The sequence below is a fragment of the Archocentrus centrarchus genome, chromosome 3 (genome assembly GCF_007364275.1).
Source record: "Archocentrus centrarchus isolate MPI-CPG fArcCen1 chromosome 3, fArcCen1, whole genome shotgun sequence".
In the NCBI taxonomy this organism is placed as follows: domain Eukaryota; kingdom Metazoa; phylum Chordata; class Actinopteri; order Cichliformes; family Cichlidae; genus Archocentrus; species Archocentrus centrarchus.
The window spans coordinates 31,228,959-31,255,039 of record NC_044348.1 but is presented as its reverse complement, the minus strand read 5'-3'; the positions used below and the strand labels follow the sequence as shown (position 1 = coordinate 31,255,039).

The following is a 26,081-nucleotide window of genomic DNA, read 5'->3' as shown; positions in this document are numbered from 1 at the left end:
CCATAGCTTGATACTTTAGCCACCCAGATCACAGTCAGAAAAGGAACCAAAGTAACCGGAAAAAATAAGTTAACATAATTCTGACACATAGAATTTTACAATATGTACATTATCTTTAAATTAAAATAGATTTGTCAGTTGTCTGATTGGGTGGGTCCTCTACAGAACGCTGCTATTTTCCAACCATCCAGTGTTATTCCAAAGAGCTCCCTTTATGAGCTCAGTGCCAGCCAATCAGAATGCAAGTAAGGCTTTCAACACCAAGTCCCTGCCAATAGTTTGTCGGTGGCGTCTTCAGACAGGGCCAAGCCCTTAGCAACACACATGGCAGACTCTTCAACACCTTGACAAAAAGAAATAAATATAAAATATATGTAATATTTCTATATATATTCATAAAACCAAACCCAGGATAGATTTGAACTCTGATGTCTTCTCTCCATAATCAAACTGCAGCCATTTTCCTACTGCCAGTCCACTTCCCTTTCTGTCTCCATTTTTGTGTATTTTTGCAGTTTTTCAAGGAAAAACAAAAACAAAACCAAAAAGTCTTCTTCAAACCTGTACATCGTATACACAAGTAAACAAAATGTAAAAGTGCGTGTTTTTTGAATACGTTTTATCCACTATATCCAAAAGTGTTGCAGGCACTTAAGTCCTTCCCAAACAATGCAGGTGTTTCTCGACAGTGGAACAGGTTGGTTTGGTTATTCCTGGATCCGCGTGGGTCGTTCTGTCTGTATGTCTCTGTCGATCTTTGCGTCTGGCGAGGCCACTCACGGGCCGCTGCTAGCCCAGGATGTCCAGGTAGACCGGCGTGGCTTTTCCCATGGCGAACAGGACCTTCTGAATGTCCTTAATGTTCAGTCGCTGCTGCGGTTCCCTCTGCCAGCAGCCCAGCATGATGTCATAAACCTCCTTAGGACAAATCCGTGGCCTCTCCAGAACCCGACCCTGGGTTATGCACTCAATGACCTGCAGAGGAGACAGGGCGGCGGAGTGAGACAGGCGGAGTGAGACAGGCGATTCTCACCGACTGATTGCTTCGGTTTGTTCATAATGAGAAAGCGGTGACACCGAGCAGACTGTCCTTTGAGGTTTGAACTAATGAAACTGAGATGAAAGAAATAAACAGAACACATTCAGTCCTAAATTTGTGCAATAATAAAGGGGAAACAAGACTTTTTTTTCCCCCTGTCCCACAGCACCAACTAACAAAAATACTCACTATTTGGTGGGGCTGGATGTTTTAGATGTTGTTAAAAGCCTGATTGATCTTCTCTCTGTTGTTCTTGTGCACTAATTAGCCAGATGACTCACTGCTGTCGTGACAATTTGACTTCATTTGCTGGGGCACTATAGTTTAACAGATTGGATAGGGGTCTATCTGAGTGAAACGATGGGGGGGGAGGGGTTTACGGAAAAGCTGTGATTTTTTTTATTATTATTTACACTTATGTACCAATCAAAACCAGCTCAAACATCGTGTTCTTTTTTAAGTTTTCACTTTTCAAGGCGTGGAAATTACCAACACAGCTGAACAGGGAAAACAGAAACTTTCCCCGTAAGGCATATTATGGTGTCATGCAATTTCACGCTCTTGCAAACTTGCAGCACAACAACAGTGTCAGAACAAAGGATTTGATAATCTACTGATATCTGAAGTCTAATTTTCTGGAAGGAACGTATGACGAACTTGATCTGTGTTTAAATAAATGCGATTTTACTTTGGTTTGTACTCAAGTGTATCAAAGCCAGTGCACATTATTAGAACGAAACAGTGGGGACACACTTGATCCACTGTTTGTTTACTTTCTGTTGTTATATTCAGTCTTACCTAATGGCAAGAATCTCCAAATGCAGACAGGCTACCTTTAAGACTGTCTGCAGCCTCTATGCATAACACCACAATCACAAACATTACAATCAAGCAGTAGTAGAAACTGCAGTGGTTTGGAAACTGCACTCAGTGGTTGTCTAACTGTGGTGCACAGAGACACTGCAGGGGGCAGTGGTATGTCACGTTTTTGGATCCCTGTTTTATTTGTTGGTATTTTTGTTTATCTTTGTGTTCCTAGTGTTCCCCTTTCTCAGTTATCATGTTTAGCTTCATGGTGTACTCACACTAGGCGGTCCCTGCCTTGCCCATAAGTGTGTTTAACGCCCCAAACACCAGCTCTACTTCCAGGACTAGTACAGTCAAGTCAACTGTGCCCTGGCCCGACTGATGGTGGGCCTTGCTCAGTTGGACACGAGCACAGTGCACACGCTTCCTCGGTGACAAAGACCGCCTATGTGAAAATCGCTGTGTTATATAAATAAATCTGTAACACGCGTGTGAGGCCAGTGTGTCACTGATTCCAATTAAGCTACAAAATGCATAAAATCATGAACCTCATTGTGCTCTCTGAAGCGAAGTTGAGATGTTGAAACAGAGTGAAGTGCACTCAGGTCTGCATGTAAAGAGCAGTGTGAGCACAGGACAGTGAGGCAGTGGAAAGAGGGGACAAACATGCTTGGTCTTGGTACAAGGCAGCCACGCTTGGTGTGAGTACGCCCTCAGTCTTCATGGCTCACTGTTAGTTTGCTTCCTACTTTATTCTGAATGTGCAGTGCAGTGCCTTGGTTTTACTTCCTGCTTCCTTTCCCTCCTTTATGATTGTCTACCTCGTCTGTTTTAGTTTCACCTGGGTCTGATTATTTCTACTGGCATTAATCAGCCAATAAAGGCTCCTTTTTCATTCATTGAGCCTGTCACTGGCTCCTCTCTTTACCTGCTTCAGAGCATGTTATGTTCCAAATTAGAGATGACAGGTATGAAATCACTGCATACTGACCAATCAAATCTACAAAAAACAGTATCACCATTCCTGGATGATCCCTCGGACCTCTGTGCTGAGACAGTAAGAGGGTCTAAAGTATCTTAATAGCATCTAAAGTGTTTATCCTTCACTTACTATATTTACATAATAAATACAGATTCTTAAACAACTCTATTCCTCATTTTTTTCCTTTGTGGGTGCAAAGACTTTTACAACAATGTTATTATTCTATTAGCTTTAATGTACGATCCTAACACAGAGAATCTATTTGTAACTCTTGACCTTATATCAAATTTGCACAAAGCCTAAGCCTATGTTAGTCTATGCTAAACACCATGGGGGCTGCATTCATTTAATAGAACAACAATGGCAATCCATCAGGTTCCTCTGTGTCTTAGTGATAGAGCTCTGATATAAGTCTGTAAACTTACAGAATAAGCATTTTTACCAGTTTTCCTTCCTGGTTTCAAATAGGCTAGATTTTATTATTACAGAAGGTCTTTTCCAGTCTTGCTGACCACACACACTCACAATCTGCTGCTTTGGCTGCGCAGCTGTGTTGTTTTCAGCTTGCATTATGTGTTTAACCAATGCATATTTTTCCCACAGTCCAGGTTCATCTTTGTGTGTAAAGTCAGCCGCTGAGCTACAAGTAGATCTGTCTGTGTTTCTGATTGGTCGTATGTTGCCAATGCCACCTCTTATCGCCAAACTTCTGGTAAGTAAAGCCAGATAATACAGATAATATGTATGTTGACTTTGCTTAATAGTACAAAGCCCTGATGATTTGCAACCTTTGTTTTTACTTGACATTGTGCTTGGAGCCAATTGGAGCGTGGAGATGTCGCACTTCCTGTCAGAGCTTCAGAGTGTAGTATGCATCCTTTGTAGATACATTATATACTTGCAAATATGATAACATGGTCTAATAGACAAGTGAAAGTGAAAACAAGGGTGTGATTAGTCACCCTAGTTCTGTGATCACAGTTGGGGGCCTCTGATCCTCTGATTACAAAGTGTAACTCCAGCCCCCTCACATAACAAGCAACTAGACCAGCCTCTAATTTTAGTTTCATTTAAATGGAGAGAGACAGAATATCAACCAAAACTAAAGAAAGAACACATTATATAAAAGTTAGAAATTGATTTGCATGACATTGAGTGAAATAAATGTTCGATCCCCTAAAACCCCAGCCAGGATTCTGGCTCCCACAGATTGGCCGTGTGCCCATGAGGCACACCAAATACAATCAATCAGTCAATCAATTCCTGATCGCAACTATATAAATCACACTTTTCCACAGAATCAATTTCTAACCTTCCACCCTCTCCAGACCCACAGGCTGGAGCTGCCAAAGGACGTCAGGGACAAGATCGTAGACCTGCACAAAACTATTAGCAAGAAGCTTGGTGAGAAGGTGACAACTGTTGGTGTGATTATTCGAAAATGGAAGAAATATAAAATGACCATCAATCGTCCTCAGTCTGGTGCTTCATGCAACCTCTCGCCTCATGAGGTGAGGATAAGAAAGGTGGTGGATTAGCTGAGAGGCTCAGAACCTCCTTCCCTCAGCCAGAACACTGAAGATGGGCTGTGGATGGGTGTCCCAGCATGACAATGACCCAAAATATACCACCAAGGCAACAAAGGAATGGCTGAGGAAGAAGCACATTAAGGTCATGGAGTTGCCTAGCCAGTCTCCTCAATTCTATAGAAAATCTGTGGAGGAAGCTGAAATTTCAAGAAGCCAAGAAACCTAAAGGATTTGGGGAGGCATATCCATGGAGTTTCTGTAAAGAGGAGGGGGCCAAAATCCCTCCTGAGATGTGTGCCCCACCAAATACTGAGAACCAAGTACTGATGTTTTGATTGGGGATCAAATATTTTTTACTAAACTTTTATGTAATGTGTTCTTTTCTGGAGTTTTGGTTGATATTCTGTCTCCCTCCATTAAAATGAAACTACCATAAAAATGAGAGACTGTTCATTTTCTTTCTTTCTTTGTGAGCAAACTTACAAATTCATCAGGGATCAAATAATTACTTCCCTCGCTGTACCTTACAGATCACTTTCCATTCTGGCTGGTCTTGGTCCTTTTTCCAGTTGATTTTAGGGCAGTAAAACACCATCTTCAGTTAGGCACTGTTTAACAAAACTACAAACCCATGAGTGATACTTAAACAGCTGGGAATCGCTGCACCCAGTGCACTAAAGGTTTACCTTCTCAGCTAGAGTCTTTTTGCGTCTCATCTTACATTTAATTTCTCTGGTTTAAATAAATACATCAAACAGTAAGAACTTTCCACCTTCCCTCCTATTAATGGTCCATGCTGTAACCGAACCATTCCCAAAAAGTCACATAAAAACCTAAAGCAGGTGATTGGGCCATTGGGCGCTTAGCAGAATGGTTGTTTCAGATAGCTTATTTCAGTGTTTACTTTAAATCAGCCCTTTAAAATGACTCATGTTAAAATCGAGCTTTTATTTTTTTTCTTTGGGATGCTGCAGAAGGCCAGTCCTAGTTGTTTCAAAATATATTAGTGTGAATCCTCATTTGCCAGAAAGTGCAAAGTTGCCATGACCTAGAGCCCCACGTCAGACATGCTGGAACTACACCTGACTGACACAGAGGTGCAATAAATTCTCTAACATATTCTGTTGTGGGACTGGACACAATGTTTTGTTTTTCTCTGCATAGAGTGCATATATTACTCTTTGTTGTTTTTTGGAGCTAACAAAAAAGCAAAAAACGGCATAGACTGATAGGGGATGGCAGAGAAAGTGCAATCAGACTTTATAGTGCAGCTCCACAGAGGAGGATGGTAGAGCCTGTGGAGCCCAGAGGAGTATGAGGCCTGTTTGAAACAAGTTCCTGCAGTACCCCAGTGATACTTTATCACTGTCACTGAGTCACTAATGCTCATTCATAATTGTTGCAGTAATGTTTCAATGATTTAAACACATCTGAATAACTGAATAATAAGTACAACAATTCAGTCTGCAGTACCTGTAGGTACAAAATTACATTTGGAAAACAGTTTCCCTTTCTCTTTGGCTGGGATATAATAAAGCACTCATCTCATCACAGTTTAATCAGCCGAGTGTTTCGTTTACAGTGCCTCAAAACGCCTTCTGCACAAGATAAAAAATTTGGAAATGTCACATTTGTGTCAAGCCCAAAAGCACATCGATGCTTCTATTGATGTTTCTATTTAATTGCATTGCCTATGCTTATCCTACAAGCGTAATCCTAATTGAACTTTATTGATTTAAAGCAAAGCCTCCAATGACAAAACAGACCAATCGTGGGTGTTATGTAATGTGGCATCTTGTCTAATGGCAAAGCGGCATCAATTTATCACCTCACCAAAGAGTGTAGAAGCAACACGAGGCAGTAGATTAAGATCCAAAATGGCAGCGGTCACTTAAACCTGCCATTAGCAAGCTCAGGATTCCTTTCCTCACCGCTGACGCCATGTACCGGAAGATTTTGATGTGCTTTGCAATAAGCTGCCCTACTGATGTTTGGAAATGGAAAAGTAGACACATTTACCACTGGGTGACCTGGAGCTATAATTTCCAGTGTGTGCATGAAATTCTGCAGTACAGCCTTTGATAATGTATGTGTGCTGCATCTCATGGAGGTTTATCCATCTATGCTTCAGGCGCTTTTTACCTCGTTGTTACCCAGCTGAAACCAAGGCTGCTTCCCATAGGTAAAGATCTCCCACAGAATGACTCCAAAGCTCCAGACATCGCTTTCTGTGGAGAACTTCCTGTACATGATGCTCTCTGGGGGCATCCAGCGAATAGGTAGCATGGTATGTCCTCCAACCTGAGGGGAGAGCAGAGGAGAGAGGGGAGGAGATCTTTATTGCAAACAGAAATGTTGCAGCTAAGACAGCGATAAGAAGACTCAGTCATCAACGCAACTCCCTAGTGTCTGGGGATTAACTGTCCTTACATGCAACTGATATGCTGGGCTTAACATTTCATGAATGCTGGCTGTGCCGCTGAATGTTGACACTGATGCAACATAGAAAAATGCTGACTGCTTTGTATGCATTGAGAAACTCTTTAGGTTATCATATAAAACGGCCCCTTTGTTCTTGAAGTAAAATCGCAATCCTTTTTCTGCAGAAGTGCTTGCATTAAGCAGAGGATCAAAGTCTCACAGCATGGAGCTGAATGTGGAATTTAATCAGTTTTTAAATAAATCAACCAAGAGGAGAAGAGAACTGCTGAATGCACGCTTATGTATCCTCACGGTAAAGAAGCTCATAAGGTTTCTAAGGAAAGTGTTTGAATTCGACATGGCGACACGCAAACCTGCGTTTATGAGATCTGCATGAGGCAGGGACAGTTGAAGAATAGCACATATCAGCTTGAAGCTCTTTGGTGTCTGCAAACCAGCAGCACATGAAATGAAGTCCCCCCCCCCCCAACCCTGCAGTAAATCCTTCCAGGGTGGATATTAATCGATTAAACAATCGCTCATTAATCATCAGCTTCCATTAGCAGGCATTGTTTTAAGATCTATTTCCCATTCGTGTCAGTGACTGTGTTTTAATCACGGCGGTGTCGGGCTGAATAAGACCGATGTGGGAATGAGCTGCAGAGTATTGCAAGTTTCAGCTCAGAATATGAGGGCAGTATCACTTACAGTGATTACTGTGGTGCTCAATAGTCAAAGTTTACTACAGACGGAGGTTCGTTATTAGCATGCAGGTGGCTCGGCATCTGCTGGAGAAATGTTTAGTGTGAGGAATTGTCAGAAAAGTTTAGCAACAATCGGGATCTTACTGAGCTGCGTATCTGTATATCTGTCATAACCATATACGTATGACCAGAGTTCAATCCACAGGTCACATGCTGAGTCCATGAGCAGAGAGACAACAAGATGTGGCAAAAGGTGCACAAAAAAAAAGGATCATCAGCAGTTTTTTCTTTAGGTTTTTACTGCAGGTTACTCTCAAAAGTCCTTTCCAGACAAAAAGGTAGATGCTTTTGATAGTGGAATTATAATTAAAGTTATTAATTAATTGGCACTAATTTAATCTTAAGAGTAAACATTTGACAGCTTTCAACAGACAGTATGAAACCAACAGCATATTTGTTGCCAACAGACCTAAACAGACAGCAGTCTGATTTATATTACACACTACATTCTAGTTTATGTCCTAATCCTACTTCATCACATCACTATTATCTTATAACACTGTAATACAAATACAAAGTACTACTTTCAATACTAATTGTAAGGATTCTGTTGTCCTATCACTTCCTGCTGTCATTTATTTGTGTTATCTGGTTCAGTTTTTGGCCTTTGCTGTTGTTATCTTGACAGTTTTGTCGAGATAAAACACGATGGGCTTTAAGCCCCTTTGAGGTTTTTATCTCGAAGTCAGTGAAAGTACTCCTGCAGCATATCAGACACACATCTATCATCTGTCCATCATCAAAACCACCCATCCACCCATCCATCCATCCATCCACCCATCCATCCATCCATCCATCCATCCACCCACCCACCCATCCATCCACCCATCCTTCTGAGCTCATTTTCTGTGCTTTAGGACAAAATAAAATCCACAGTCAGACATGCCATAGGCTCTGAAATCATCATTAGGAAAAACCTCTTAGCTTGTAGCTGCATTCACCCTCACATGGTTCCTCCTATCTGTACCTCTGGGTTACAACACAATCAGATTCATTTAATCATAATAAGCTCTTTTCCCAACTCCATTTACCGGCTCCAACATCTGTGTGCCTTCAGCTGTGAGTGCTGCGTGGCATTTTAAGTATCGAGAAAAAAAAATAAAAAATCAACTCGAGTCTTACTAATTACCTCCTAGTTCCGTAGCGCGCTCATTGCACATTTCCTTTGAAAGTCAAACACAATCTCTGTGTGTCAGCTTGACGCAGCAGATGAATCTTGGTGGATGTTTTCAAAGAAACATGAGATTTGTCAGTCTGCCAAAAGCCTGCTCCTTCCTAGGCATTTATTCAGAGCGTCCTTTAGTTTGTACACTTCATCAAATTTAGTTGCTGAGTATGAGGCCTCTGTTTGTTTTCCTCTATATGTCCTTCATCTGCAACCTTCTCAAAGTCCTACATTAGGTTTTAAAAGCACCACGTTTACGTGTTAGCTCTTCCGCTGCTGGCTACTGGTCACGGTCCCTGGGTCTTGGACACCAGGTTTTGATATCTCACGGTTTTGGTTTTCTGTGTCATGTCTGCTTTGTTTAGCATTGTCAATATATTTCTTCATATTAAGAGATTTTCAAGTCTTGTCATCTTGTGTTTTGTATGGATTCTTTATAGACTGCTCAAAAATTTAAAGGAACACTTTGAAAACACAGATCTTAATGGGGGAAAAAATCACGCTGGATATCAACTGTATACTGATATGAACTGGGTAATGTGGATCAAAAAGATACCAAATTGTTTGATGGAAATGAAAATTATCAACCTACAGAGGGCTGAATTCAGAGACACCCAAAAAATCAAAGTGAAAAAATAATGTGGCAGGCTTCTCCATTTTTTTCCTAAATTTCATTGCAGGAACCCAAAATGGTACTTAGTAGTTTGTACGGCCCCCAGGTGCTTGTATGCATGCCTGACAACATCAGGCCATGCTCCTAATGAGACGATGGATGGTGTCCTGGGGGATCTCCTCCTATATCTGGACCAGGGCATCACTGAGCTCATGGACTGTCTGAGGTGCAACCTGGTGGCATTGGATGGACCGAAACAGAGGTGTCCCAGAGGTGTTCTATTGCATTGAGTTCAGGTGAGTGTGGGGGTCAGTCAATGGTATAAATTCCTTCATCCTCCAGGAACTGCCTTCATAATCTTGCCACATGAGGCCCGGTATTGTTGTGCACCAGGAGGAACCCATGAATCACTGCGCCAGCATACAATCTGACAGTAGGTCCAAGGATTTCATCCCAATACCTGATAGCAGTCAGGGTGTCGTTTCTCAGCCGGTAGAGATCTGACCCACTACCAAACCGGTCATACTGAATGATATTACAGACAGCATATACATCCTCCACAGCTTCTCCAGATATATTCATGCCTGTCACACATGCTCAGGGTGAACCTGCTGTCATCTGTGAAAAGCACAGGGTGCCAGTGGTGGGTCTGTCAGTTCTGGTATTCTACGGCAAATGCCAATTGGGCTCCACGGTGCCGGGCAGTGAACACAGGGCCCACTAGAGTACGTCGGGCCTTCAGGCACTGTTAATTAGCAGATAGCTTTGCCTGTGTTTATGGATGCAGCTTGCTAACCAGGTTTGCTAGCATTAGCTGACAACCTTCAATGTTCTCTGTTGAGCTGGGCTCTCTGCGCACTCAATAAAACGGGTGTTTTACACACCGTGACTCTTCTTCCACTACGAGCGAGACTTACTCCAACGTTATCATCAGGTAACGATGACAAAATAGTGATTAAAATCTACTTCATGCTAAACTAAGATAAAATTTAACTCAGTAAAAGAAAATAACCAACAAGATCAACATTTATTGCACAAGGTTTCAGTTTTGTTCATCACAGTCTCCAGTCACCTGGAGTCTGTAGCATTCTTTAAATGGTAGCTTTAAAAACAGTAATTTGGGATTTTCTTTTTCTTTTTAACAAATTAATTGAGCGTTTTGATAAAGCCACAGGTCCCTCATTATCAATATTTCATAGTCTAAATGAGTCATAATGTATTAACAAGCCAACTTTAGCTTTTTCTGTAGTTTCAGCAAAACCTGGCAGATAGTAGGTGCAAAACAGATATGACTCAGAACTAACTTGTGGGGTACGATCTGCTTTATTTTAGTGATGAAAAGGTGCTAATTTTGACTTTTTAAAGTGGTTAGATATTATACTAAGCTAAATTTGAAGCTGAAGTGAGACTGACATTTAAAAGAGGAACACAACCTTCTTTGGAAAAGGTTAATTTTGATGACTTAAAAGTCATTTTAATGCACAAAAATGAACTGAAGAGTGTTCAGTTAAAAAAAAAAGAGCTCCGAGGACTCCTGACGGTGCCTCAAAGAACTGCCTGGTAAATGGTTTGTAAGCCTCATTATGACATATACAGTGGAAACCCATCGTCTTACAAGAAAGAAGAACCTCAAGGTGTTTTTTGTGTCCTCGTTTATATAGACACAAAATACCTGGCTGTAGGTATTTTGTGCCATTTTGGACCTTGAACTCCAGATTGTAGCCGCCTGTCTCAGGTGTCCCGACTAAGTCGATATCTGGTGTGTAGAGTGTTTACTTGGCAGTGTTATACCAAAGTTGCTTGCTTTCCTTGCACTGAACACAAATCGATATTTGTACACAGGCCCTGCAGGTCAACAAGACGCTTTTCTTTACCAACATCTATATGCTGACTGAGAATCAGAATCACACTCCATTAACCTCCAGCATGTCAAACTGGAGGACGTGACTTCACTTCCGTTCCATGCTCAGCGAATACGCTTTACATCCCTCTTCAAATCCATCCACTCGCACATAGAAAAGAAACAGATAAAAGCGTGTACGAAAAGATGTTTATTAATGTACGTATTGTATCTTAGAAAATTAACCCATGAAAATGGCCACTGTCACATTTTTCTCATAAAACATAATTGCAAGAATTAAGTATGAATTATGTCAGCAAAAAACAAAACAAAACAAAACAAACAAAAAAGTAAACGCTCCCAGCCCCCGACGAGCGTTTGCTGGGCAGACGTTTATTTTTTACCTCCATCTTGCTGCTTCACATTAACACATTTACACACGTTTATACCTCAGAGCCGCTGTCTTCCACTAATCCCACCAATGGACACATTTTTTGTATGATTCTGCTGAATCCTATAGAAACACTGCTTCTCTATAAGTTGCTCAAGGGTATCTGAGGTGTTACACAGATGCATTCCTTTCCCTCCTAATTTCTCGAGTCTCTCCCCGCCAGCTCCCAGCCTAAACAATTATGATCCGTCACCACCTTGGAAGATAATCAAAGCTGCTGTTTTTCCTTCAGTAGCAGGACAGATAAAATAGTAATTAAGATAAACATAAATTCAAGAGGTGTTCCAAGTAAGGTGCCCTTTCTCCACATTCTGAATGAACACACTTATTGACGATGCCACTGGCAGTAGTTCTTCCTTGCATACACCCTTAAACTTATTCTTTAGGGTTTCACTTCAAGCTAAGGGCCAAATGAACACAGACGTAGACTCCACCTGGTCTCATTACACATGACATAGTTTAGCATTGTACACAACATTAAGCCAATATTGATGCAGAGACTAGTTGCCCCTATTATGCAAAACCTCTGGGTCGAGGTAAGCTAGGTGGGCTGAGTGTGAGGTGAAGAAGTTGGCGAGGGGCTGTATACCAATCTGTCCCTCTGTGGAGCTTTATAAAGATTAAACAAAATTAATTAAGTACCCGTTAGTCTAAATGACTTATCTGAGGTCCTCCCTGCCCACTGCATGCAAGGCTCAGCCTCATCAGATGCATACTAATGATTCAAACGGAGCAGCCGTGGCACGGGGCGTTAAACTGGCTGACTCGCTGCTTCCCAAATGATTGCATGCCATCACCTTGGGTTTTTGTGACAAGGCCATGGTAATTATCTTGGAACATGGGGGAAAAGGAGAAAAAAAGCTGAACACATAATAAAAATAAAATAATTGCCCCTGTAATTATCCTCATCTTTCTCACTCAATGTCACATCAAGAAGCTGGCAATGCTCTGCAGGGAGTGAGGAATGAGTCTGGGGTTTTTTTTGTTGCTGTGTAAACTGGATTAGTGCTCTGCCTGTCCCACCGTGGCAGGGGAGTGATTGGATTAACGGCGTGGAGAGCATAGCAGCATGGCAGGGGGATAGATTACTGGCCCAGTCGGGCTCTTCGATGGGCGCTCCGTGGCCTGCAGGGAGCCCTAGGAGGCCTCAGACATCTTAAAGGCCCCCGATAACCATCTCGAGAAACTCTCTCTCCCTGCTTTAACCGTGTTGCTATCTTTGCTCTCCCAGCTCAAACAGCAGCAAACACAAGTTCACTTTTAGAGGCTATGATGTCCATTAGGTTTCTACCTGCTGCGTTGCTGCCAAGTGGAGATAAAGTGGTATCTACTCTGGCCACTGCATGCCAGTGGGTGGTGAAACTTTCTGAAGGTTTTTAAAACAGACACACACATACACATTGCACTATTGCTATCATGCAATTTTGCTTTATTTTCTGTATCTAGCTCGCCAGGCTGATAATACAGTGGAAAGAAAGGTGTTGATGCTGACTTTGTTCTGCATAATATGAAGCATTTGGATGCAACCAGGTCAGGAAATGTTTGGACATTGACACAGTTTTCATAATTTTGGCACCAAGATAGACTAAGATAAAGAGCAGACATTCAGCTTTATTCTAAGGGTTACAGAAAAGCAGTGCTTTAACTTTTAAAGAATTTTTAAAAATGTCAATTCATTGTGGGTTATTTCTTGATTATTTCTTCATCAATTAAGTGGGTTAAAGGTCTGGAGTACATTCTAAATATTGCATTTGCGTTTGGAATGTGTTTCTAAGGACCCACAACATGCAGTTAAAGGATCTCAATTCAAACGAAACAGGCCACCCTCCGCTTGAACGAACAATCCATCAGATTGATAGTGTTTGTACATTATGAGTGACCAGCTCAAGAGTTTTAAGAATTTTAGTAAGTTCTGTGAAAAAGGGAGCAGCCATGAAAGACAATTGTGGTGGATGATCACAGGATCCTTTCCATGTTAAAGAACAACCCTTTCACAACATCCAGTCAACGCTCTCTAGGAAGAAGGAATTTCATTATCAAAATCTACTATAAACACTTTACAATAAATACAGTGGTTTAAATATAAAGTGCAACCCAGCGATCAATGTCAAGATTAAATCAACAGGATTAGGTATGGGCAAAAACAGCTAAAAAGTAAGAATAGTTATGGGGATACAGTGGGGGACATAAGTATTTGACCCCCTGCTGAATTTCTAAGTTTGCTCACAAAGAAATGAACAGTTCTCCAGTTTTCATGGTAGTTTTACTTTAATGGAGAGACCAAACATCCAGAAAAAAACACATTACATAAAAGTTATAAATGATTTGCATGTCACTGAGTCAAATATGTATTTCATATCCAAGCAAAACATGACTTAGTATTTGGTGGAGACACCCTTGTTGGCAAGCACATTTATTCAAGGCATTTCTTGAAGTTGAATTTCTCTTCCCTCAAACACGGCGGGTCAAGTTGATGCCAAAGAGCTCGATTTTGGTTTCATCTGAAGACAGCACTTTCTCCCAAGCCTTATCTGAATCATTTAAATGTTCCCTGGCAAACTTAAGACGGGCCTGTACATGTGCTTTCTCGAGCACATTTTGTGCACTGCAAGATTTCAATCCATTGCAGCCAGTGGTGTTGTTGGTTACTGTGGTCCCAACTAACTTCAAATAAATGACAAGCTCCTCCCATGTAGTTTTGGTCTGATCCACCACCTTTCTCATGATCATTCCAGGAAGACAACTGTTCAGTCTTGCATCTTCAAAGATCACTCGGCTGCTAGATTTTCAGCTCTCCTTTCTAACATGACAGCACCAACAACAAATCTTTCAGATATCAATGATTTGTTAATTGGTTTAATAGTTTTCCTGCCCAGTGGACATTATCCCTCCTAAATTCATTAAAGAGGTTCTACCTGTCATCTCCCCCTGGCTTCTTGCTACTATAAATCTGTCCCTTTCATCAGGCTACATTCCAGACTACTTTAAAATAGCCAGTGTTTTTATTCTGCTTAAAAAAAAAAACCCTTCTTAGACAACACTGTTTTAGATATTTACAGGACAATTTCTAAACTTCTCTTTATTTCTAAAATCCTCAAGAAAGTTGTTGCTCATCACCTGCTTCAGCTACTTGACTTATCTACAACCTTTGATACAGTTGATCCTACCACTCTTATCAACAGATTACAAAACTGGGTTGGCATCACTGCTCTCAAATGTTTTTCATCATACGTACCTGACCGATATTTCAGAATTCATATTAACCAATGTATGTCTTCATCTGCACCCCTTGTATGTGGAGTCCTCCAGGGCTCTATCCTTGGACCACTTTTTTTTCCTTTACATATGTTACTTTTGGGCCATTTGCTTAATGGTTTTAATGGAATTTCTTATCATTGCTATGCAGATGATACGCAGCTATACTGTTAAGCCCAACAACCTCAACAGCCTCTCCTGCCTCAGTGAACGCTTCTCTTCCATTAATGACTAGATGCATTCAAATTTTCTCCATCTCCACTCTAATAAAACTGGAGTTCTTGTGTTTGGTCCTGACAGCTTCTTTAAGGAGGTCAGTCAGTACATCAGCCCTCTTGACAATGACAATGAATAATCTGCTAAGAACCTTGGTGTCATCTTTGATTGACATCTGAATTTTAAATTTCATGTCTCAAAGCTGATCCAGTCTTGTTTCCTTCACCTCAGCAATACTGCAGAAATCAAACCTTTATTATCTTTCAATCATCTGGAATGTTTTAATACACAATTTAATTTTCTCCCACCTGGATTATTGTAATTCACTTTTTAGATGCTTATCTCAGTCCTCCATAGCCCGTCTTCAATTAATGCAGAACGCAGCAGCAAGGCTGCTAACCAAAACTAGTCTGCATTCTCATATCACACCTATTCGTGCTCCCACTAGCTCCCAGTGTCAGGCCCCTGTCTATATATCGGACCGAGCACGGACCTTATCATTGCAGCTGGCCTTGCTGATCCTAACTGTTCCACACACTAATGTTAAAACCAGAGGAGATCCCACTTTTGAAGTTATGGCGGCCAGACTTCATCAGGTTGGCTGAGTCTGTGACTTGCTGGCTCTTATTCAAATTGTGAAGCACCTTGTAACTCTGTGTCTTGAAAACTCCTATACAAATAAAGTTATTATTATTTTATATTTCTTCCAACTCCAATTAATCACACCAACAACTGTCACCTTCTCACTAAGCTTCTTGCTGATGGTCTCGTAGCCCATTCCAGCCTTGTTTACTGCCCTTGACGTCCTGTGACAGCTCTTTGGTCTTTGGTGTTGGTGGTGGAGAGGTTGGATTGGAAGAAACTGATTCTGTGGACAGGTGTGCTTTACACACATAATGAGCTGAGATCAGGAGCATCTGTAATTGATTGACTGATTGATTGTAATCTCTGTGCCACATAGACACACAGCCAATCTGTGGGAGCCAGAATCGTGGCTGGATTGTAGTACATCAAATACTTATTACATAAAAGTTATAAATTGATTTGCATGTCATTGAGTGAAATATTTTCTTTTCTGGATTCTTGGTTGATATTCTTATACATTAGTTAAAAAATAGTCTGAAACTTGCCTCTCTTACACCAGTTTTTAGCTCAAAGCAGACCAATTTGTTTTTCCTCATCGTTTCCAGTCTTCATGTCAGGCTAAGCTAACCAGATGTTGGCTTTGTTGTTAAATATCCCATAGAGGTATAAGAGTGCCATCAATCTCTCCATTTACTTTTCAACAAGAAAGCAAAAACATTTTCTAAATGCACTCCATGAGAGAGTCATCATATAAGACAGCTGTGTGCTAGGCAAAGACAGAAAGAAGAAAACAAAAGAAAACCTGAGGGGAATGGTAGTACAGACTTTTTTATCCTTCCATGCAGAAGTAATAAATATGGCCTGTGTACTCATTAGCACCAAGCTGCATACGGTTTTGAGCTTGTGCTTGATAAATAATACAGCAGAGTAGCATCTGTTTGATCCTGGAAATAAGAGAAAGTCGGTGACCATTTTCCCTTAAAGAAAGGCAGTGCAGGTAAGCAGAGGCTTTCTGCTAGAGTCACAAAGAACACTAAGTCCTTGAAAATGAGTCATTAGATTGTAACAGTGTTACAGCGCTTGGTATCCCTTAGTCCGTAACTGTGAGTCAGACTCTGTAAAATCATTTCTAATTTCCTTATAAATACTGAATGTAAGATTTGAATTTTTGTTGTCCTTATTTACCCAAGCAAGGTTCGCTGGACACATATTTCTCTTCCCTGGAAATATTCAATTTTACATTCAGACAATTTTGCACTCACTGAAATGAAGAACACCCCCTAACTTTGCTAAATGAAAACACTCGGCTTGCAGGCGAACCTCTGGAGAAAAGTCTGAAGAATTTTTAATAACCTCTGGTGAAAAAAGTAAAAAATATAAGCCTCCACATATTATCATCTGAGAAGAACTTTCTTTGCCAGTGTTCATAATATGAGGCCTATGCCTCTATTTGCATAGATAAACCAGTGCCCAGCATTGCAGCTTTCAAGTAACCAAACTGAAAACTTCTCCTGAACTTTCCACTTTTTCATGCCTCATGAACTGAATATGGCACAAATGACAAAATTACAGTTAATTACTCTTACAAATCAGCGGCTATCTCGGACTCCTCATTAGACACAACATTCAACATAACACTGTTAGAAAACCTGCATCCGTCTTTTTGAAATCTTTCCAAAAACAACAACAGGGAAAAAAAACAGCTTTTCACCCTCTTTTCATTCTTGCAGCTTTAATGCATTGCCACCTTTAGAGCATTCACTGTCATTTTACCCACCTAACCATGTATAATTTAGTGCTTCACTCTCTGAGCCCTGGAAAACATTTCCTGATATATTGTGAGGCACTGGTATAAAACAACTTCAGAGCCGGCACCGGTGCTGCCATCGGCCTGCACTGGCTTATGCAGTTGTCTCTTTTGAAACAACACAAAAGTGCGTACTTTTCAGTGCGAGGATGTGACAGATGGAACTGATTTAGGACAATATTTGTCTCTTTTTTTGAAGTAGCTCCCTTGTGCTGCAAAGTGTCTCTGCAGGCCCAAAGGGCAACAAACACCGATACGACTAGTCAGCTACGGGAGGATTGTCCTCTTGGCAGGATGCTGCTATTTATAATCACTCAACACAGGGAAAGTGTCCAATACTGTTAGGAGCTCCTTATCTCTGGGTTCTGTCAATATTCCTCTTTGTAGGCGGGCAGTGATGCTATCACAACGCACCAAACAGCAGCTTCACAACAATTCAGGCCACACACATCCAAATATGCACAAATACACAAATTCAAACTGACACGGCTGCCTTTTTTTTTCTTTTACAAACCATTTCTCTGGTTTCTGCCTAATCCAACACAGTGATTTGAAAAAAAAAAAAACTATTTCCATTCCTCACTGCAGAGGCTGTGTGTGTGTGTGTGTGTGTGCACGTGTATGTGCGCGTGCTGATTCAGAAAATTATTCAATAAATTATTCAACCGTCTAAAATTTCCCCAATAAATTCACCACTGAGTTTGAAGCCAATGTTCAACTGCAGAAGTTGCTCAGACTGACTCATTTCTTTCTACCAGGCTGTTCCTGCAAGGCTATTTTTATTTATTTATTTTTGGTCTTTTTTCTTTATCATAACCACAGAACTTGGTTTGGTTTTGGTTTCCTTGTAACCAATGAAAAGAAGACTTCCTGACTATAAACTCTGAGGATTCACAATAAGCTGAAAACCGAATTACCTGTTTTTGTTTCACAAAAACAAACAAGAAACCAGTTGTGAAACAAATGACCTATAACTGCTTAAATACTTATAACCCAAATGTGCATTTTTCTTTAAATTCAAATCTTTAAATTTCCACTGGCCAGTCCCACTGTGTTCTTTTTCACCGGTAGTCAGATTGTTAGCCTACGCAGGGTGTAGCTACACACAATGTAAGCATCTGTTTGTTTTCACCTGCCAAGAGACTGACCTTATCACCCCCACCTGAGACTCCTGCTGGTGGTAGTCAGGGTGATACGGTGTGCTTGGAAGCTCACCTTATCACCCTCATGTCCACCTCGCTCTGCACAGACACCCCAAACAACCAGCAGGACTTTCAAGTGTCAAGGACATGATCCCTCACGGGCTTCCCGCTCCCTTAAACATATGATGCGTCTTTCACTCACACAAACAAAAATGTAAATACTTACTGTATAAAGCATGTCAAACATTTCCTGGTTCTCCCGTCCTGTTAAAACATACTGTACCCTCTCCTTACACTGAGCTGATAACTCACAGCACTTATATATTAGGCTTTAATTGTTGAGACAGCTGAACCTTTTAGTCTTTTGGCTGAGTTTGTGTCTGCCTGCTAAATCAGCTGTGACAGAGAAAGTAAGATGGGCTGCTCTTAAAGCCAAAATTGAAAAACTCAGTCAGTGTTAAACGTGTTCACAAAGAGCTACCAGAGCGACGGTCATGCCGTTAGTCAAAGAGAAGCTCCGCCGAGGGGCTCAGGGTTAAAGGGAAGTGAATTTGCTATTCAGTTGTTTACAGTCCTACATTATAATATTCAATCACAACATAAATTAGGCCCCAGGAAACAACCTAACACAATAGCTTGTGATTTGTCTGAGGGTTTGAACACAGGTGACCAAGCCACCTTTGTGGATGGACTCTTGCTGCAAGCTGGTTTTCAATTTACGTGTCATCCAGACGAGCCAACGTTTCTGGATCTTCATCCAGTTTCCTTCCTGCGTGTCCTTTATTTCCATTATAGGATCACTGCTGACAGGCCCATTTAACTCCACTTAGTTTGTGCTAAATGCAAATGACTCCAAGTTCAGGCAATTCTGAAACTGTAGAGTTATGATCTACGTTCTCCAAGATCTTAAATGCTCAAACAGAACCGGTCGGATGAAGCTGAAATGGTCAACCTTGCAGGAACAAAATCAAACAATCTGAAAATCTTGTTTGCCAAGCTGAATCCACACAAGTTCATTTTTTTCTTCTTCTTTTTAACCTTCAGGTCACAACCTCCTTTTTTTTACTTTCAGGTCAAATACAACCCCCCCCCCCCCCCCCACCACCACCACCACCACCACCACCACCACCACCACCACCCCCACACCACCCCACTCCTACTTGAATAATTTAAAAAGCACCTGAAGGGATGCTGACTATGGTAACACTCTGGATCAGTGTTGTTGTTTAAATATTAAATTTAAATCTTAAATAGCTTCACATGCAACAACAACAACAACAAAACTATTCTGCTGTGAAAATTAGTTTAAGTTTGAATTTATATATGAAATGTATACTTGTATGTTCACGCTTTTATGTCGGTCTTCTGCTCAGCCAGAACCCATTGCACCTCATGAACCCCTTTAACCCGCTGTGAGCTCAGCCTCTCACACCGAGCCTGCATCGAAGAGCACGCACAGAATCCGGCCATAATTATTTCACAACAAGAACAAATAATCTGAATCGCTCATATGTCCATTACACAGATTGTGGACAGAGATGAACTCGTGCACCAAACACTAAAAGCATCTCCCCCCCTTAAATTTCCTCACAAATTATTTCATGTGTGCAGAGCTGCTTACCCAGCAGGCAAGTACTTCATAACTGCTGGCGCCGCCCCAAGCAATGTCCGAACCGTTCCCAGCTGTCACGCTGGGAAAACAGAATCAGGCGCACCTAAAGTCGTTTCACAGGCCCAGGCTTTTTAAAGCAGCCAGATCTGTAGCAGCCATCACTCCACTTATTTGTTCAGAAAAATGGTAAATTCTTCAGCAAAGTAGTTGCCGCCTGGCATTCATCGTCACTAATCGTGTTAAACAGTAGAGGAGACATGAATTGGAAGCTATATAAACAAGCCTTTAAGCATTAGGCTAGAGGCTCAGCAGGCTCATCTCATCTCCTACCATGCTGCTAAACAGCTCCATCCTCGCCTGAATGTATGGCTGGCTGTGGAGTCCTGGGGCTGTATTACGGATGGGAGAGCAGATAACGGCTCTTAAGAAAAGAAAAATTAAATAAAATGACACAGCAGAGCAACAGCCTTCACCCATTAGAGATATGTCTCTAACTAGCAGCCGCAAAGGCTTTATTACTACACAGCACAGAGAAGAGACTGGCTGAATACCGTCGAATTGTCTCAGGTGTTGAAAAAGTTGAAATAGTTTCAGCCTCAGTCACTCCCACACACAGCTATTTTTTTTTTAAATCAGAAATGACAAGCGAGCCAGATAATACTGGCTGAAGCTTACCCTGTAGTAGTCACTGCTGTAGATGTCCCTGGACATGCCGAAGTCTCCAATTTTGACCAGCAGGCCGTTGCCCACCAGGCAGTTGCGGGTAGCCAGATCTCTGTGCACAAAGTGCTGGGAGGCCAGGTAAACCATGCCTGAGGCAATCTGGGTGGCGATGTGCAGCATCTGGGAAAGGCCCAGCTCCCCATTGGACTGCAGCGGTTGGCCGTCTACCAGGATCATGGCATCTGGGCCGTGGGCTCTGGGTTACAAATAACAGAGGACATTTTGTGCATTTCTATTTATGTTGCTGGAGTTATTAATAATGTTAATGTTAACTGTTGCATCTGAAACATAATGTTGTGTTCAGTCAGACTTGAAGGAAGCAGCTGAGACCATGAAGTCATCAGGAAAGTGTTTATTGGCGTCACAGATAGAGGGATACTTGTATTGCTTTTGCCACCAAAAGATTTGCCCCCTGCTGGTCTTTTGAAAGAATGCAGGCTTACTGTACATTTATATACAGCCTAAAGACCACGAAAGACTACCCGACTAAAACCCAAGAGTGTACTGATTTTCTTATGAAACCAACTTTCAGTATTAGAAAATGAGCTGTGCTCTAAGTTTTATAGCTGCACTTTAATTACTGGATGTAGAATCTTTTTAGTGTATATTCTGCATTACAGAATGCTGACTGAGCCTGCCCCTTTAAGAAGTAATCCAAAGCTCCTTATACTTCTAATAAGCCCTTATTCTGGCAATATATGTGCCTCTTTGTACCTATTGAGGATAATTACCATAATAAAGTGAGACTGTTAGAAATATTAACAAATGAACTACACCCTGCAAGCACTCAGGCTGCTTTACTGGCAGTGATAAACTGTTATGTGTCTGTTTTTATTAATTCTGTGGTCGTAAGCTGTGAGCTTAGAGGGTTTTTTTTTTCCTTGGCAAAAGTTTCATGTACTCCAACTTGTCAGGAATTTTAACCAAGTCTCTGGATTTTCATCAAAGTACTGTACATTTACCAGAACAGGTTGACTGCAGGTTTCTGGGTGACGATGAAGAACTAATTTCCTGTGAAGACGTCCTGCTGTTCTCATCACCTTCTCGTCACTGTGATTACAGGCCAGGCGTCACGCAGGGAGGACTGCCGCTCTCTCACTCTCTCTCGGGCTGTTTTTCTATCCCCAACTCAGAATTTTAGTGCAGCTCAATTTTCCTCTTGTTTTTAGGGTTTCTGTTATAATTCCACTCGACTGCTGGAGGATTAGCAGTACTTTTTCTTAGAGCGTGTCTCTTGTCTTCCGATTTTACTTCACAGACATACAGTAATGGCTGAATAAGAGCAGGCGGCCCTCCGTTTATCTGGAGGTTGAGTTTGGACCCGGACGTTAGATCTTCTATTCACTCCTATTGATTCCCTGCACATCTCATCTCTTAAATGTGACCAACAGGACCAACAGACCAAGAATCAGCCACGTCTTGCACCTTGCATGAAAGAATTTCATCATTCGTGACATTGCCTTTCATTTCAGGAATGATTTCCCAACAGAAAGTCTTCACGCACTCTTGAATGCACACAGACATTCACACTCACACTCCATCGTAACATGTCATCTTTTCAGCTATTGCTGAAATTTCCAAAACAAGATAGACCACACGTGCACAAACACACACACACACACACACACTTGAAATAGCACATTTCTTTCTCAGACTCCTCCTTTGCACACTGACATCAGCTCCAGTGAAGCTTCCCATTACCAAAGAGCTTGCTGTACCGGCATCGTGTCACTTTTGTTGCAGCTTATCAGAGGTCACTTCCCCCGGTACAGTCTGACATTATGGAACAAAAGCACTAAAGCACTCGTGTTTGCTAACGCACAAGGCTGTGAAGCAGGCCGGATATTATATTTGCAGCAGCTATTTCACAAAAGAATTTCAGGTTTTTAGGAGTCTTACTGAAGCTTTCCATTTACTGTACGTTCTGTGAGTGAGCGGGTGGGCAGTGCCACATAAAGCAGGGCTGGCATACTCGCACGTATTTGGATTGCCTAATTTTTCCTGCTAATTTGAAGAACTCTTCAATTTTCATTGAAAAGCTCACCTGAGGAACTTGTTGAGGTCTCCATGCTTCATGTATTCAAACACCATGATGAGAGGGTCTCCATCTACACACACTCCATAGAATTTAACGATGTGGTCGTGCTGCAGGTTGGTCAGCAACTCGGCCTCCCTCTGGAAGTCCTTCCTGGCTGACAGGTTGGGATCTTTCAGAGTCTGAAAGAGGAAATAAAAAGTCAGATTTGCACATTTTGAAAAGTGCACTGGTTTGTTATCCAAAGTCTGAAAAAAAAAAAAAGTCTTCTTTTACCCGTCACTGGGGAATCAATCATCCTTTGCATCCTGTTAATATTTATTTATTTATTTTTTACTAGTGAACAGTTTCATGGTTCTGAAAATGTAAATCTGCTAAATTTGGGTGATGATTCAAACACAAGCCCTACTTTTCTTGGTAGCAGGCGCTGACAGATATATTTAGCTAACACTTTTAAAATGATGAGTCACTGCTATGTTAGATAACCAACAGCAACATGAGAGAAACGTTACTTTTTTCTCCAAGTATGCCAGCGTTGTCCGACAGTTTTAGCCTGCATTTTATTCACCCTCCGGCTCCACCGTGACCTTGATAAATTAAATTTTGAGTGAAATTGATAATTGTTGTGTGGACTACCATGAAATTTAATAAGGACTTTCAAGGTCCCCAGCAAAAAAATAAAAAAATTAACAAATCAGCTCATTATGCTAATTAGCAAGTGTTGGCATGCTAAACTAAACTGGAGCACAAGCCAAACATTATTTCATAAATATCAGCATGCGTTCATTTTCATTTTTCTGCAGCAGAAATTAAAGGCTGAGGATTATTAAACTCGTTTTCCATTCAAATGTAGAGCAAATTTAACAAAAAAATCTAAATACTCTTCAGCTGATGTCTGGTAAATACTGGAGGTTTTGCTTCCACTGAACTTTTACTGATGTAAAAATATCTTGGTTCATAAATACAGGCGGATGGAAATACACTTTCAGTTTTTGTTACTTTGTCACTATAGTTATTTAAGAGCTTGTTTGCCCACTTTCAGCTTCATCCCTATAAGGGATAATGTAAGGAAGCATTCAGTGGTTAATTTCCTTCAACAAATTACTGTGCCTTATACATTGGACAGAAAATTTTGTTATTATTGTATGTGAACAGTGGGTTCACATACTCACCATGTTGATGTCGGAGAAATTGGAAGGGTATAAATCCTTTGCAACATCATCAATGGACAACATATTCAGAGAGGAATGGGAAGACTTGAGAGGTTTTCCTGTACCGAGTACCTGCTATGGGTATAAAAGGAATCTGTATTTGTCCCTGGCTCATTAAACGTTTCTTGGTTCTGTACGTATGTCCTGTGAGTCAAACAAATGTAGTAAGAATTATAACGGACTCTTCTGAACATAACCATAGGTAAGGGTAGGGACGTAGACTGACGGGGCGGTACCTGTGGTCATGATCTTCGGGCAGTGATTGAAAGAATGAGATCACGAATACAAGCGGCAGAAATGAGCTTCCTCCAAAGGGTGGCTGGCCTCTCCCTCAGAGATAGGGTGAGGAGTGCAGTAATTCAGGAGGGGCTCAAAGTAGAGCCGCTGCACCTCCACATCGAAAGAAGCCAGTTGAAGTGGTTTGGGAATCTGACTAGGATGCCTCCTGGGTGCCTCTTGGGTGAGGCGTTCCGGGTATGTCCTACCAGGAGGAGGCCCCAGGGCAGAACCAGGACACGCTGGAGAGACTATATTTCTTGGCTGGCCTGGGAACACCTTGGGGTCTCCCTGGATGAGCTGGAGGAGGTGGCTGGGGAGAGGGAGGTCTGGGCTTCTCTGCTTAGGCTGCTGCCCCAACGACCTGGCCCCGGATAAGCGGGAGAAAATGGATAGATCTTCTAAATATTTTTAATGTTTTGAAAGTTAAACTTAAAAATATTAAAGGAGGATGAACCATGACCAGAGACAGTTGGCGTGGATGCACGTCCTGGTTTGCCTCCAACTTCCAACTTACAGGACTTAAGGGATCTGCTGTTAATATGTTGGTGCCAGATAGTTTTACTGCTCACAATGCATCTTCAGACCATTACAGCTGTTCATGCAGTCGAGATGAACTCAATGCGCACTAAAAATTGATCTGATTGGTGGTAGGATCATGTAGGGAAACACTGAACTCATCTGAAGTGGAGCACAGATGATAGGTTAAATCTTACTAGTATCAAAAATATCAGTTCAATTCATTTCAGTTCAATAAATGCAACAACATATTATCGCTGAATCTGCTGGAGGAGAGAAAAAAAAAGTCTTGACACTTCATCCACAATATGAATATAGGGTTGATATTCTGGATCTCCTCAGCATACAGACCTGTTTTCCCAGCCTTCTGCTGACATTATTACAGATGGAATGACCTTGGGATGGAAATGCATTTACTCATATGTGCTCTTCGTGCAGTGAAATGCTGGAGGTGGTTGAGATGTAGGGCAGAGTAGGTAAAATGGCCATAAAATTCTATTACCAAATCAAACCGCACTCTTAAGGAAATGTTTCTTGTCTGGGCATTCCTCCAAAACAATACCTTCAAAGTGCTCGAACACGATAAATTGAGGCAAAGCGCTGCAATGAATTTTCCCTTTGTTGACCTTTTAAGAGTATTCAGAGAGCCGCTTCCTGCTTCCTCACAGGCAGGAGCTTGTTCAAATGAAAATTCAAATAGTATTCTATTTTAAAGAGGTCAAGGTTTACTCAGAAACTGATTTGTTAATTCTGTAAGAGGAAGCAAAGAAAGTTACAGCCGGATACTCCATCACCTTCATCTGTACTGTTTCACTTCTCTGCTGTCAAGGTCAGGGTGGTTTTCTCTTTTTTTTCTTTTTTCTTTGCCTTAGGTTTGTAGTTTTGCTGAGTCCACAACCGCTTACATGTTTCACATTCAGACAGGTCTTCATATTCACCCTGGGTGCTGCCAAGCACAACTCAATATTGAGCTCTGTGATTGCACACAGGGACAGTGGTTTGAAATGCTTCAATCTCTTTAAAACAAATCATTAAATTCACTGGGGTACTAACTTTCCTCTGCCCATTCCATTTTGACAGATGCTGCTG

The 26,081-nt window shown here is 41.4% G+C and overlaps 1 protein-coding gene across 1 annotated transcript in view; it reads right to left on the bottom strand.

Annotated features, from left to right (window-relative positions):
* Positions 1-452: 452 nt before the first annotated feature.
* ntrk3b (neurotrophic tyrosine kinase, receptor, type 3b) overlaps positions 453-26,081 on the bottom strand; it is a 230,823-nt gene continuing 205,194 nt past the window's right edge. The window contains exons 14-17 of the mRNA XM_030726087.1: positions 22,996-23,168; positions 20,904-21,147; positions 6,500-6,658; positions 453-975 (exon numbers count right to left, since the gene is read on the bottom strand). Of these exons, the coding sequence (XP_030581947.1) occupies positions 790-975; positions 6,500-6,658; positions 20,904-21,147; positions 22,996-23,168 (762 nt within the window). The 3' untranslated portion in view covers positions 453-789. The remainder of the gene's footprint in view (positions 976-6,499; positions 6,659-20,903; positions 21,148-22,995; positions 23,169-26,081) is intronic.